Source organism: Lycorma delicatula, chromosome 9, assembly GCF_047948215.1.
Source record: "Lycorma delicatula isolate Av1 chromosome 9, ASM4794821v1, whole genome shotgun sequence".
Lineage (NCBI taxonomy): Eukaryota > Metazoa > Arthropoda > Insecta > Hemiptera > Fulgoridae > Lycorma > Lycorma delicatula.
In genome coordinates, this window is record NC_134463.1 from 105,890,948 (window position 1) to 105,903,293 (window position 12,346).

Sequence of the window (12,346 nt, forward strand, 5' to 3'; positions counted from 1 at the left end):
CTACAAAAGTTCTGGTAAGCGTTTCCTTATCTTAGTAATGATTTTCACTCAGCACTTCATGTGGTGAACAAAATGAAGGTGACATTTGTAGAATTACATTTCTATGGAGTCGGCAAAACAATATAAATTTATGTATTCTGCTCGATTAACAAGGCAATGGGAAATTACTTCACTTGCCATTTTCCCTAGTAAGTATTAGGCAACCGGGTCATTATTCTTTAAAATCACAATGGGAAGAGATTTGTAATTCATATCAGATTGCCTACCATCATTATGGTTATGGTATTTACGGTTATGGTACATGTACTAAGTGAGGTATGATATTTCAACCCCATAACCAGCATTAACATTATTATTACATGCAGTTCAACATACATAAAATAATATACTGAAGAACAATCCAAAATAAAAAGCAAAAAAAATGTTTTATATTAATGACACTACACAATTTTTTTTTTTTACAGGTTCTGCAATCGCAATGATACCGCTATTACCATGGGTAAAGAAGATAGAAGATGAAGGAACTGATCAATAAAATCATGCTTAATTCATAAAAACAGTATGTTTAGGTTAAAATAAGTTGTTACCAAAAAAAATATTAGATGTAAAAAAAAAATTAATATTATATATTAGTATATAAAAATAACCTATCCGTGAACAAAATGTTATATATTATAAGATTATGAAAAACGATTTACAACACAATAAAATAATTTTAATTTCTATTTTAAAAGATTATATTTTTCTTTACTTCATTTATTGGCATAACAAAAAACGTGCAAGAGTTACTCACATTCTAATATGCTACTAATTTGAATATTGTGCCTACAAATTAATTAGCGTGCAGGCTGGTTTAAACTTCTACATTTACGTTTGAAATTATATTAAGAATTCTTGCATACTGTTTTTTAAATGTAGGATAAATTGAGAAAATAATTCACAAATACTTCCTTTGTCAAAAGAAGTAAATATGTATTTTCCTAAAAAATATGTACCTCTTTGATCAAATTGAATGTAACTTATCTCAAATTAAAATAAATTTTGTTAAAATTTTAATTTGTGCTCCGGTGGTTTTACTCTAAAATAAACAGTTATAAGAATTCACAAAAATAAATTATTTTTCACCACACCATGAATGAAATAGGGGATGAAATCTAAATATTTTTTGTAGCATTTTAGTGTTATAATTTCCCATTTATTTCTGTCTTAATTTAATAAAATTTCCATTCTCAATTTCAAAATCTATAAATTTTACATAGAATTTAATCAACATTTTTTCACACTAAGACATTTTCTATTAAAATTTTTTTAACTGGAGAATCTCTAATATAAGACATTATTGATAATACAATATGCCACATAGTAAACTTCTTTTAAGGTTTTTTTAAACAGTCAAGATTACATGATCAAGTATCAATTTTTTTTAACTTCCAATAACTCCTAAATAGATTTGATGAACCTGTTATGACAGATAGCATCTCTTACCATTTAACTGTTCCGCAATTCTTGGAATACTCAAAAATTAAACATGGGTATTTCTAAAGTTTCAAATACTACAGGAATTACATTCTGGAGACTGAAAGATGTGATATACATACTTTTTACAAAATTACATGCGTTTGAAAACAGAATTTCAAATACAGATATAAATAAACACAGACAAAAAGAAAGAAATATTTACGATGACAGCAATTCAAACCAAGCAGGTATAATTATGTATGACCTTGGACATGGATGTAAACAAGTAAGATAACATAAAGGAAATGAGAGTAAAAAAGTGGCAGATTTTCCAGGAATTGAAGTGAATTATAAGCTGATATAGCAAACTGACCAGTTAATTACAGCATTTAAATTTCTTCAGAGTAATTAAAAAATACATCGCACAAATAATGGAAATTTAAAATTTATTTATAAAATGATTATACACTTTAAGAAAATTCACTACACAAATGTGCTATAATGAATAAAGATTTAAAATGGAACTCAATTTTTCCTCTTCTTGTAAAAAACTGCAGCAAAATAAGTTCTTAATTCAATCCATACACAATTTAATTTTTTATTTTTACTGCCTCATTTTTCAATGAATGAATTAATTTTGATGATTCTTTTCACCTGATTTTACTTAAAGAAGAAAGTCTAAATTTAACCCCTACATGTTTTGTGTGTGTGTGTTCTCCATGTTAAGTATGTTCAAATTGCACTCTTCCACCAGTGAAGACCTGTTGTAATTTTTCTTAGAATAACTTAAATGAAATTTGTTTAAAAAATAAGCAGTCTATGGACACAGACAATTTAAAGATATTTTTTATTTTTTCAAGATAATTGCTGGAGCTTAATGATACATACCACGATGTTATTTTGATATTAAATGTGTTTTCACATGGAAATTTTATTATAAGAAAAATATATTTTAATCTCAAAGTAAAAAAAAAACATATTCTCACACACCAAAGAGCCTTTATAAATCATATCTGCATGTTTTTCTTATTTTTATTAAAATGCACTCTTGCCTTTGCATATGCTTCTTGTTTGCAGTGGCTTCTTTTCATACGGTAATTTTCATAAGGATATCTCACCATATTTTAAATAAAAATGAAAGGAAAATATTAGATAATATTTCAATTTTCTTTAAATTTAGATTTTTTTTAGATCAGCACCTAAACAAGTGTTGCTGGGAGTTGTTTTAAATTTGATGTCCTCTTCAAAAGTTGAAAAATATAACAAAGAACTGAAACAGTTTTATTTATTTCTTATTTAGCAAGCTTTTTAAAAATTTATTTTATTCATTTTTTTAGCTTAATTTATCTTTTTGTTCAGGAAGTATCTCCTCGGGTATTTTTTCTACATTACAAGAAAAAACTTATTTACCAAAATCTTATGCGCAAATTGCCAACACGTATGATTAGAAACTATTTTTTCAATTATTATGTTATTATTGCTTAGTACCCAGTACTACATTTTACATTAAATACATTACTCATTGTTTAATCAGTACTAACATGTTTATATTATATTAAATACATTACTCATTGTTTAACGATATTTATAATATATCACAATATGAATATAATGATAAACATCACCATTAGCATTTTATTCTAACAGGATTTTTCATAGAAATTCAAGAAAATTAGTAAGTAAATTTTGAGTAAAAATGATTACATATTATTCTTGCACTCTGTGCAGTTATTTCGTTTGACCATTTGATATATTAGAAATTGATGCCATTAAATTTTCAATTTAAAAGATCAAGGGGATGAGGTTGTACAGCAAGGTCGCCCTCAGTATCTCGAGATTTCGCCTGATTAAGTTTTATTTTCCTTAGACACATTTGTTAACGATTAAAAAATAATAATATTTACAAATTCGCACCCCCACCACCACCACCCATACATTCAAAAATGTTCTAAATAAGCTCGTGGCTAAGTGAGTATACTATGTCGATAGTACCCCTCTCACCACAAGAAGCGCTAGTGTAGCACTGACGTATAGTAGCTGTAGTAGATTGCTATGATGTGACAACACAGATGAGCAGTAGAATAAAATAAATGAATAATATTTAAAGCGTAAAAAAGTATTTAAACTGAACGCTAGTACCGCCACACCCACGCGAATGTAATACGGTATGCGCGCGCGCTTTAGTTAGAATCATTGAATTAAATAAACAAAAAATATTATATTTAAATAAAATGAAAAATATTTTAAATTAAGTCGTGTGTGTAAGGCGTGCATCAGAAAAAAGCCGCGTGACGGGGATGTCCTACAACTGTGTCGTCAGCTTTTTTCTTACTCTTATGAAAAAGAGGTTTCTTAACTTATGTTTCTTATGAGGGATTATTTATCATGCGGGCGGCATTTTTACACGCTTCGCCAAATTCTAAATAAAATAAAGTTCTATAACAATGTAATCAACTTCAAAACTCACACAACACCTAAAACTAACAATTATTTCAGTTGTTGAAAAGAATTATGCAAAAAAGGTAACTAAAAATTTATAGAACTTTCCGAAAGATGTGTTCTAATTTCGTGTTTTTAATTTTGTAGGATTTTAATAGATTTTCTTTGAAAGTTGATGTTATACCAAGCGTAATGCCAAGGAGTTTATTGGTTTTGCCCGTACAACAGAAAAATTAGTGGTCTTCAAACTACACTTAAATCCTAATTAATTAGTCAACTCGGTATTGAAACAGAAAGCCTTTAGACACTATTTAGATAAAAAATTAATTCCTAGTTCATCCGCCTCGTTCGTTAGGGTGATTTCTTAACTCTCTATTTTTTGTTTCTCGAACCGTACCTAGAGCTCAAACGTCCTTGAATGGAAACTTTCGGCGTGTAACTTCTAGTACAACCATTCGAACAAATGTAAAAAACAGGAGCAAATATCAAAACTGTAGAATACCCGAGATAATGTAACTTTCATTAATGATATCGTGTAACTATAATTCTTCGACTAATTATGATTTAATAATAATAATTAAACAGATTTCATAAGAAAACTATCTATTGTATTGGGTACCAACCATGATTCGACTTCCAGAAAATTTCGACATATCTTCGCGTTTCACATCCCCCAGACCCCGAAACTATAATCAGTATATATATATATACATTTCAATTTCTTGTGGACACGATAACTAACGTAATTTTGCGCTATTCACTTTCAAATTGATACACAAAATATAACGACCCAAAATCTCGGTATAGTTTTTTATTGGGCAAAATTAGACCGTTGGGGTGGAAATGAGGGGGCTTTTTCAAAAAAACAAAATATCGCTATAACTTTCTTATTCAGTAAAATATCGAATTCGTTTAAAAGTTCCTACAATTCTTTGGATAAGGGCCTAAAACTTATCAAAGTAAAGTTTTTTGATATCATCAACCATTAGCCCAGGGGGGGTGGAAAAAATGGGGTTTCGAAGACAAAGAAATTCATACCTCCCTTAATAAACTCAGTATCAAATTTACCTACCCCTAACATTATCCCAATTTAATACAAAAAAAAAAAACAATGGTTCAAAATAGATGGAAATAAACTTAAAATTTCATAGAATGTTAATCTTAGTTTAAAAAATAATGCTATTACTATAATAATAAATTTGTTTTTAAGAAACCCAAAATAAATATTTAAATAAAACATATGTAATTATCTTATTAAACTAAAACTTAAAGAGTTAAACCATGACGTTTTTTTGGGTTTTTTTTTAATAATTATGTATTTTTAAATATACTTATTCTAATATAATTATCTTCTAAAGTGGTTTAAAGTGGTCATTACGTAAAACTTTTATCTGAAAAAATTTTTGATGTGACTAACCCTTACGGCAAAGGATGACTAAAATTTTGCTGGAGTTGTAAGAAGATGGGGCTAGCAGTATGTTAACATGCCAAAGTTTTTTCATATGAAACCATTGTCGTATTGAGTAAATTTGAAGTTTTTCTTAAGTTTAAGGTGGAAATCTTTTTTATCCTCTACTTAGCACCGGTGAAATCTACCTCCACCTTCCGGCGTGCCGAAAGGGATTTTTTTCCGATTATGTAACCACTTCTTATATGTTTGTGGGATATAAAATGACATACTAATTTTTACAAATTTCTTTAATAAACGTTAATTTCTAAATTTTTCGACAACTAGATTTTTTGGATGTACTATATTTATGTTTATTTAATAAATTTATAATTATTTCGCTGAATAAATTATCCACTTCTTTCTTCTTTGTAGGATAAATTTTGTTCTTTACTAATTAAAAGGAGTTTTTATGTTACTTGAAAAGATTAAAATTTATAGCTGTTACTTAATAATTATTTCATCGACTATATTTCTAGTTAATACTTTTTTTTTCTTTAATTGATTCTTCTAAAATAACTAAATTATTACGGCGTGGATCTTTATTTTATCATTTTTTATTTTAATGAAATTTTTCTATGTTATTGTACTTTAGTTTCTAATCTACTTCAATCTGTTTACAAAAGATTTGCATAAGCATTTTATACACATAAGAAAACATTCTGAATGCAAATAATACAAGAGCACGTATAATTTAATACAGATCCGCATAAGTAATCTTGTAAACATTTTTGTTTTAATAATAATGATAAAAGCAAGATCATAAAAAAGCACAACACACAGTCAGATAAACAAACAATTAAACATTTCTTGAATAATTTAAACCTCATAATTTTTTTTTTTTAACAGAACTTATTAAGATAGAATAAAAACATTGACAATATTCCAAAAAGAATTTCTTTTTATTAAATTATTATTTTTTAATTATTTCTAACAACAATATTTACATAATATACAATTCAGCCTTATGGAAAATATTTCAATAGCTATATGTAAGCGCGATTAATTTAACATTACACGCGGAAAAGAAAAAAGTTAGCAAAATGAGCAAAAAATTTATTATCGACATAAGTTCTATTTTGCTTTTTGTGATTTGACGCAATTTTGTGATTTTCAACAGTAAACCAACTTTAATTAAATTTGACCGATCGAACACCAGTGTCTTATTCTAAAAAAAATAAAAAAATTTCGAAAACGTCATCTTCAAAAATTTCAAACTGGAGGCCACCTTAATTTTTTAATCCTCAATATCTGTTTGATCAAATTTTTATTTATTACAAAATTTATTAAACATTTTCTTTAACAAAATGACACCTCATTTGTAAAAACCAATTGCTAAACAATCGAGTTATTGCAGACAATTAACCCTAATTTCTTTTTCTATAACCTCCGGTACCACCGTAATGCATTATTTCAGAGGATATGTGTATGACTGTTAGTGTAGTCTTGTACAGTCTCAAGTCGACCATTCCTAGGACGTGTGATTAATTGAAACTCAACCACCAAAGAGAACACAGATATCCACGATGTAGTATTCAAATTCGAACAAAACTATCTGACTTTACTAGGACTTTAGTTCCAACGTTCAACACCTAGTAAAGGCAGTTACTTTTAAACGGACTTGAATACTACATCGTGGACTGGGTTTCAATTAACACTCAGAAATTGTCGATTTGAGACTATATAAAAATTCACTTACACTCATACATATCATCCTCATTCATCCTCTGAAGTAATACCTGATTGTAATTTCCGGAGGGTAAACAACTAATAGTAAACAGTAAAAAGGAAGGAAAGGAGGGAAGGTCGACCATTCCTGAGACCGTGTGGTTAATTGAAACCCAACCACCAAAGAACACCGGCATTCACAATTAAGTATTCAAATCCGTATAAAAGTAACTGCCTTTACAAGGATTTGAACCGTAGAACTCTCGACTTCGAAATCACCTGATTTGCGATGAAGATTTCACCACTAGACCAACCCAATGTCTATTAATTTACTGTTATTATTTATTATTAATTATTTGGTACTTACGTAATGACGCCACCGCAGCTACAGCTTTATTTAAAAACAACATTTATCCGATTTAGTCAATCGGATTTCGGTGAAAAATGGGCCGAAACAGATTATAAATTCAGTAATTATTGCAATTTGATTATTTAAATAATAAATAAGTATTTATTAAATAAATACTCAAAAAATTACGGTGTTAATTAGTCAAGGTTAGCGAGCGAAGCGAGCGTAGGTTAAGTTTGGTTAAATTATATTTATAAAATAAATATTTATTTATTTATATTAAGCTCTATATCGGCCCATTTTCCACCAAAATCCGATTGACTACTTTGTTTTTAAATAAAGCTGTAGCTGCGGTGGCGTTAATACGTAAGTACCAATTATTTTTATTACATTTAGTGGGGGAAAGTAAAACATGCAAACAATTATGAGCTTGCATTACGGTTAGTAGAATAAAACACTAATCTTAAATTTGCCAGATTTAATTGAAGTAGGTTTAACCGTTGCTGAGAAATAATTTTTTGTTGAAAATCACAAAATGGCGTCCAGAAGGAAAACAAAGCAAAATAGGACTTACGTCGATTATTAACTTTTTTGCTCATTTTGGTGTCCTGAATCAGTACCTAAAATTCGGCGAATACTTCCCGAAACATTCCGTATATTGTATATTAACTACTGTTATTTTAAAACATATTTCGTACTGTTGTTAGTGTTATTAACACTATCTGTAATGTATGGATATTAAATGTTTAATTTTGCATTATTCATAAAATTTTCAGTTATAATCTAATTCTATTAATTTATCGTCTATCTTATTCTCTTTTTTTAGTATTTATTTTGCAACAACAATTTTATTAAAAAAGGGCAAATTCGCAAATATGAGAAAACCGTACATTCATAGCGAAAGTAGAAATATTATCAATGTTATTAAATACTTAGATGAAAAAAAGAAAAAAAAAACAGGTCATTTAATTTTATCATCCATTGTAATAGCAAGCTATTAGTTTACATTTTTCCCACTTGTGAAATTAAGTTGGTTGCGGTATAAATTATTGTTACAGCGCTGTACCTATTCATGTCTAGATGCAATGCTAACTTGTTCATGCAATAAGTTATTAGAAAATATCTGTTTTTTAAATAGATATTTGTTTGTTTTGTATTATAATTATATTGATGTGCGCGCGCGCGTGTTTGTCGTAGCTATTCTTATTATCATAATAATGAGCAAGAAGAAGGGAGGAAGAAATGAATCTACTGTTCTCTCGCAGGTATAAAATTTGAACTCGGAGCAACAATCATCGGAGAGTAGGCGAAAAGAAATAAGAAAACAAACAAAGACGGGAGAATATTCTATCCGTACACAGAGACACGTAATGTTAAAGAACAGAAAAACAACCTCTCAGAATCAGGTTCCTGCTTTTCCTAACCAGTCCTACGACCTACCAAAAGTTACCATACCAATAAACAACTAACAGGCAACCCTATTCACATTTTGCCGTAAAAGATTTTATATAAACGAATTAAACTAGAGATCCCCACCAAGAGTAATCCTCCTGGACCGCCCTTTGTCTTAAAACCATACTGATTTAAAGAACAAACTGATAGTTGCACACGTGTAATCATGCAAATAAGCTACACTACCAACGGATAGAAAATTTTTCGTATTAACATATAAATAACATTTCATAAGAAAAATCCATTAGCAAGGAAAAAACGTTCACGTTTTGCAGTTTATAGAAAATAATATTCCCTTTCAATAGGCTTTCATTCTGCTCCATTATCCGGAATGTCTGTCAATAACGTTATGCCGACTTCCCTTCTCCGCCAACTGATTCACGTAATAGTAATTTTTTTTAAATTGTAATATAAAATCACATCATAACTTCAATAATAATTAATTTATAACACCGAAACCAACACAATGAGTGTCCTTTATCTACATAATTTGCAGTAGCAGAAATATTAAGTCTTTATAAAAAAAATTAGTTATTTAAAATTCGGCAGTTTTATTTCAAATTCTATTAAAAATATGTATAAAATATAAAAACAATTTGATGATAGATTTCATGAATTATAATCGGACAAAATAAACCTTCGGAATAAAAATTCTGAAGACTTTTTTCGGATCTATTAAAAGCTCCTCTGGAGTAAAGTTTCTAAAAAAACAATAAGCACAATCAAAACTACAAAGGTTTTAAGTAAATTATATCTTATAAAAATCTGAATCCATTTCTGAAGATATTTATCTTCAAATTCGACCGCATAGAATCAGTTATATGATAATATCTATTTGTTTTATTTGATTCGATTACGATAAATCTATGAGTGATGGCGTGTCGGTCTTTCATCTGGAGAATCCCAGGACCAAATCTTGGTTAGGCATGGCATTTTTTATAAGCTAAAAAATTCCATTTTCATGTACAAAGCTTTTGTGATGAATAAATTCAACAAGAAAAGAAGTAAATAAATAATAAACGTTTATTTTGCAATTATTAAGTCAGGACAGAATAGTTCCAGGAACATTAAGTGATCACAAGTATGCGTACATAAGAATTTGGTATCGTACGCTTGAATTCATTTCCTGCAACAACTTATAGAAATACTTTATAGAAATTACAAGTGAAAATTGAATTTAAAAGGTTAAGATGAACTTCATGCAATCGATAATGATGTATTTAATTAGTAACAGTAACAACTAACATTAAATTATTAAATTTTATATTATATGTAGCCATAATATTCAAGCAACAGTATCTTCACGAACGGTGCAAGTTACTTAATATCACTTCTCTACATTCCTTTAATTTTTAAAAACGCAGTTTTTTATACTTGCATCTTTGGGGAACATTTTTTTACGAGCAGTTAGAGGCCTATCAACAATATGAATAAAAACGTTTTTAAGAAAAATTAACGACTTCAAAAAATGTAATTAACAGTGCAAAATTATACTCGAACTATTATTCAATTCTTTAAGTTTCGATTATTAGAAGTTGTGATAGACTTTAAAAAAATAACATCAGTTTTTAAACAGTGATCGATTTTTAATTCGAAATTTTGCGACGAACTGAACAGCATTTCCTTTCTTAATTTCATTCTTAACTTGTTTTATTTTTCTTATAAATTTTATTATCCATTAATACCGTTTTCTTTTTAATCAATTACAAACAGATAAAAAAATGTTAGTCCAAACAAAGACTTGAAACCACGTTCAAAATGTTTCTTTAAGTTGCGACACACATTACACATGTCGATATTTTATTTAACTGACAGTACGATGTCCAGGCAAACCAGTTATATTTTTATTTAACGACTGTTCGATACTGTTTCCCAGTCAGATGCCTAGAAATGAAAATAATACACACTAGATAGAAGGAATCTTACGAAATTCCACAATCAAAAGAATCCTACGTTCGATTCAAACACAATAAATGCGTTAGTGAAAAGGTTTTTTTATGGATATAAACTGCTATGATCATTAGCCCGAACTGGCGTCAAGGTTAGCATTAAACATGTGTATCTAAGCAACTTGAGATCGAAATAAAAACAAATTAATAATCAATCAGTTATCTTATTCTTGAATCTTTTTCTCAAATGATAAGACTTAATTTAATCAACATTTTACATAATTTTCTAAATTACGTAATGATACATAATTTTGTATCAAGAATTAAAAAAAAAAAATTACACGTAAACTATTTTTTGTACGTGTAATATTATAATACAGAGAAATAAAAATGATAAACATATCTCATTTATCAAAATTTAATGATTACAACAAGTAAATACAAGCAGTTGAACACCCTAAGATTCAGTATGCCCCGTAAACGTTCGAGAAAGATACTTTAAAAACATACAGCAACACTTAATGGTTCATTATTAAAATACTTACCCAAACAACATAAACGGAAATGAAAAAGTGTAATCAAAATACCATAAATATTCGACACACACAACACAAATTAAAGGTAATAAAATGGACACAAAAAGTGAACTTTAACAAGTTATCCACCGTAATTTGAAAATATAAACAATATTAAATAACTGCCTTATATAATGCAACTGTCAAATACCGGTTTATGTTTTAAAAGGTTATTCGTTACATTCAATTAATAAAACAAAGTGGTTATAATTAAAGAGAAGATAAATCCTGTTCCGTCAGTCACAAAACGAAGATAGCTTGTTGTTTTTTTTAACCACACGTACCCATTAGTAAGTTTACAAATATCAATAATCATATTATAAACCAATAAAAAATAATCATATTAGACTTAAACAAAAAATAAACATATAACATAACCTCTCCAAAACAACTATTTTTATAACTTCATATTAATTAAATTTTAAAAGTAATAATCTCTCACCTGCAATTATTTTTCATAGTAAAAATATCCAACCGAAAATTTTTTTATCAAAAAGTAATTTTAACACAAATTAGTTATCACACAACAGTCCGAATCGGTCAATGATCTACTGTTAAAACACAACCATGCTCTCACACCGGCCGGCTTAAATTTGTAGTTATGAATGCGGCTACTAGATAGAGACACTGCACTATCTACAATCTGAGCTTTAACTACACTAAATAATAAGTCTTATATCTGACATCGGCTACCTATTTATTTATATCTTCCCTCCAGTAGATAAATGGTGGGGGTAGAGGTAATCCCGACTTGGGCCCCCATAATTCGTTTTTCCTTCAAATAAAATAAAACAAATACATATATATTTTTATTTCAATTGTATAACTAAAATCGGTTTACATCTTACTTTACTTAATAGTTACTATGTAAATTATTCGTATAATACTAAAAAAAAAAAAAAGTTTACTTACTTAATTACATGTAAAACAGTTAAAAGTTTTAAGTTTTATAAGTACAAGTTTTGTTGTAATAACTATATTTATATGCAAAAGGGATAGCCTCCTCAGGTATGTTTTGTAGAGTCATTCCTTTTGATAATCAAAGTGTTTTAAAGTTACTAAGTAATAA

At 28.3% G+C, this 12,346-nt stretch overlaps 2 protein-coding genes across 5 annotated transcripts in view; one reads left to right on the forward strand and one right to left on the reverse strand.

The window, feature by feature from the left end:
- LOC142329770 (synaptic vesicle glycoprotein 2B-like) overlaps positions 1–929 on the forward strand; it is a 111,540-nt gene extending 110,611 nt beyond the window's left edge. For both annotated transcript variants that reach the window (XM_075374549.1, XM_075374550.1), the window contains one exon: positions 465–929. In XM_075374549.1, coding sequence (XP_075230664.1) covers positions 465–535 — 71 coding nt within the window. In that variant the 3' untranslated portion in view covers positions 536–929. The remainder of the gene's footprint in view (positions 1–464) is intronic.
- LOC142329769 (synaptic vesicle glycoprotein 2B-like) overlaps positions 1–11,936 on the reverse strand; it is a 218,742-nt gene extending 206,806 nt beyond the window's left edge. For all 3 annotated transcript variants that reach the window (XM_075374546.1, XM_075374544.1, XM_075374545.1), the window contains exon 1: positions 11,720–11,936. The gene's annotated coding sequence lies outside the window, so the exon portion shown is untranslated. The remainder of the gene's footprint in view (positions 1–11,719) is intronic.
- Positions 11,937–12,346: the final 410 nt, after the last annotated feature.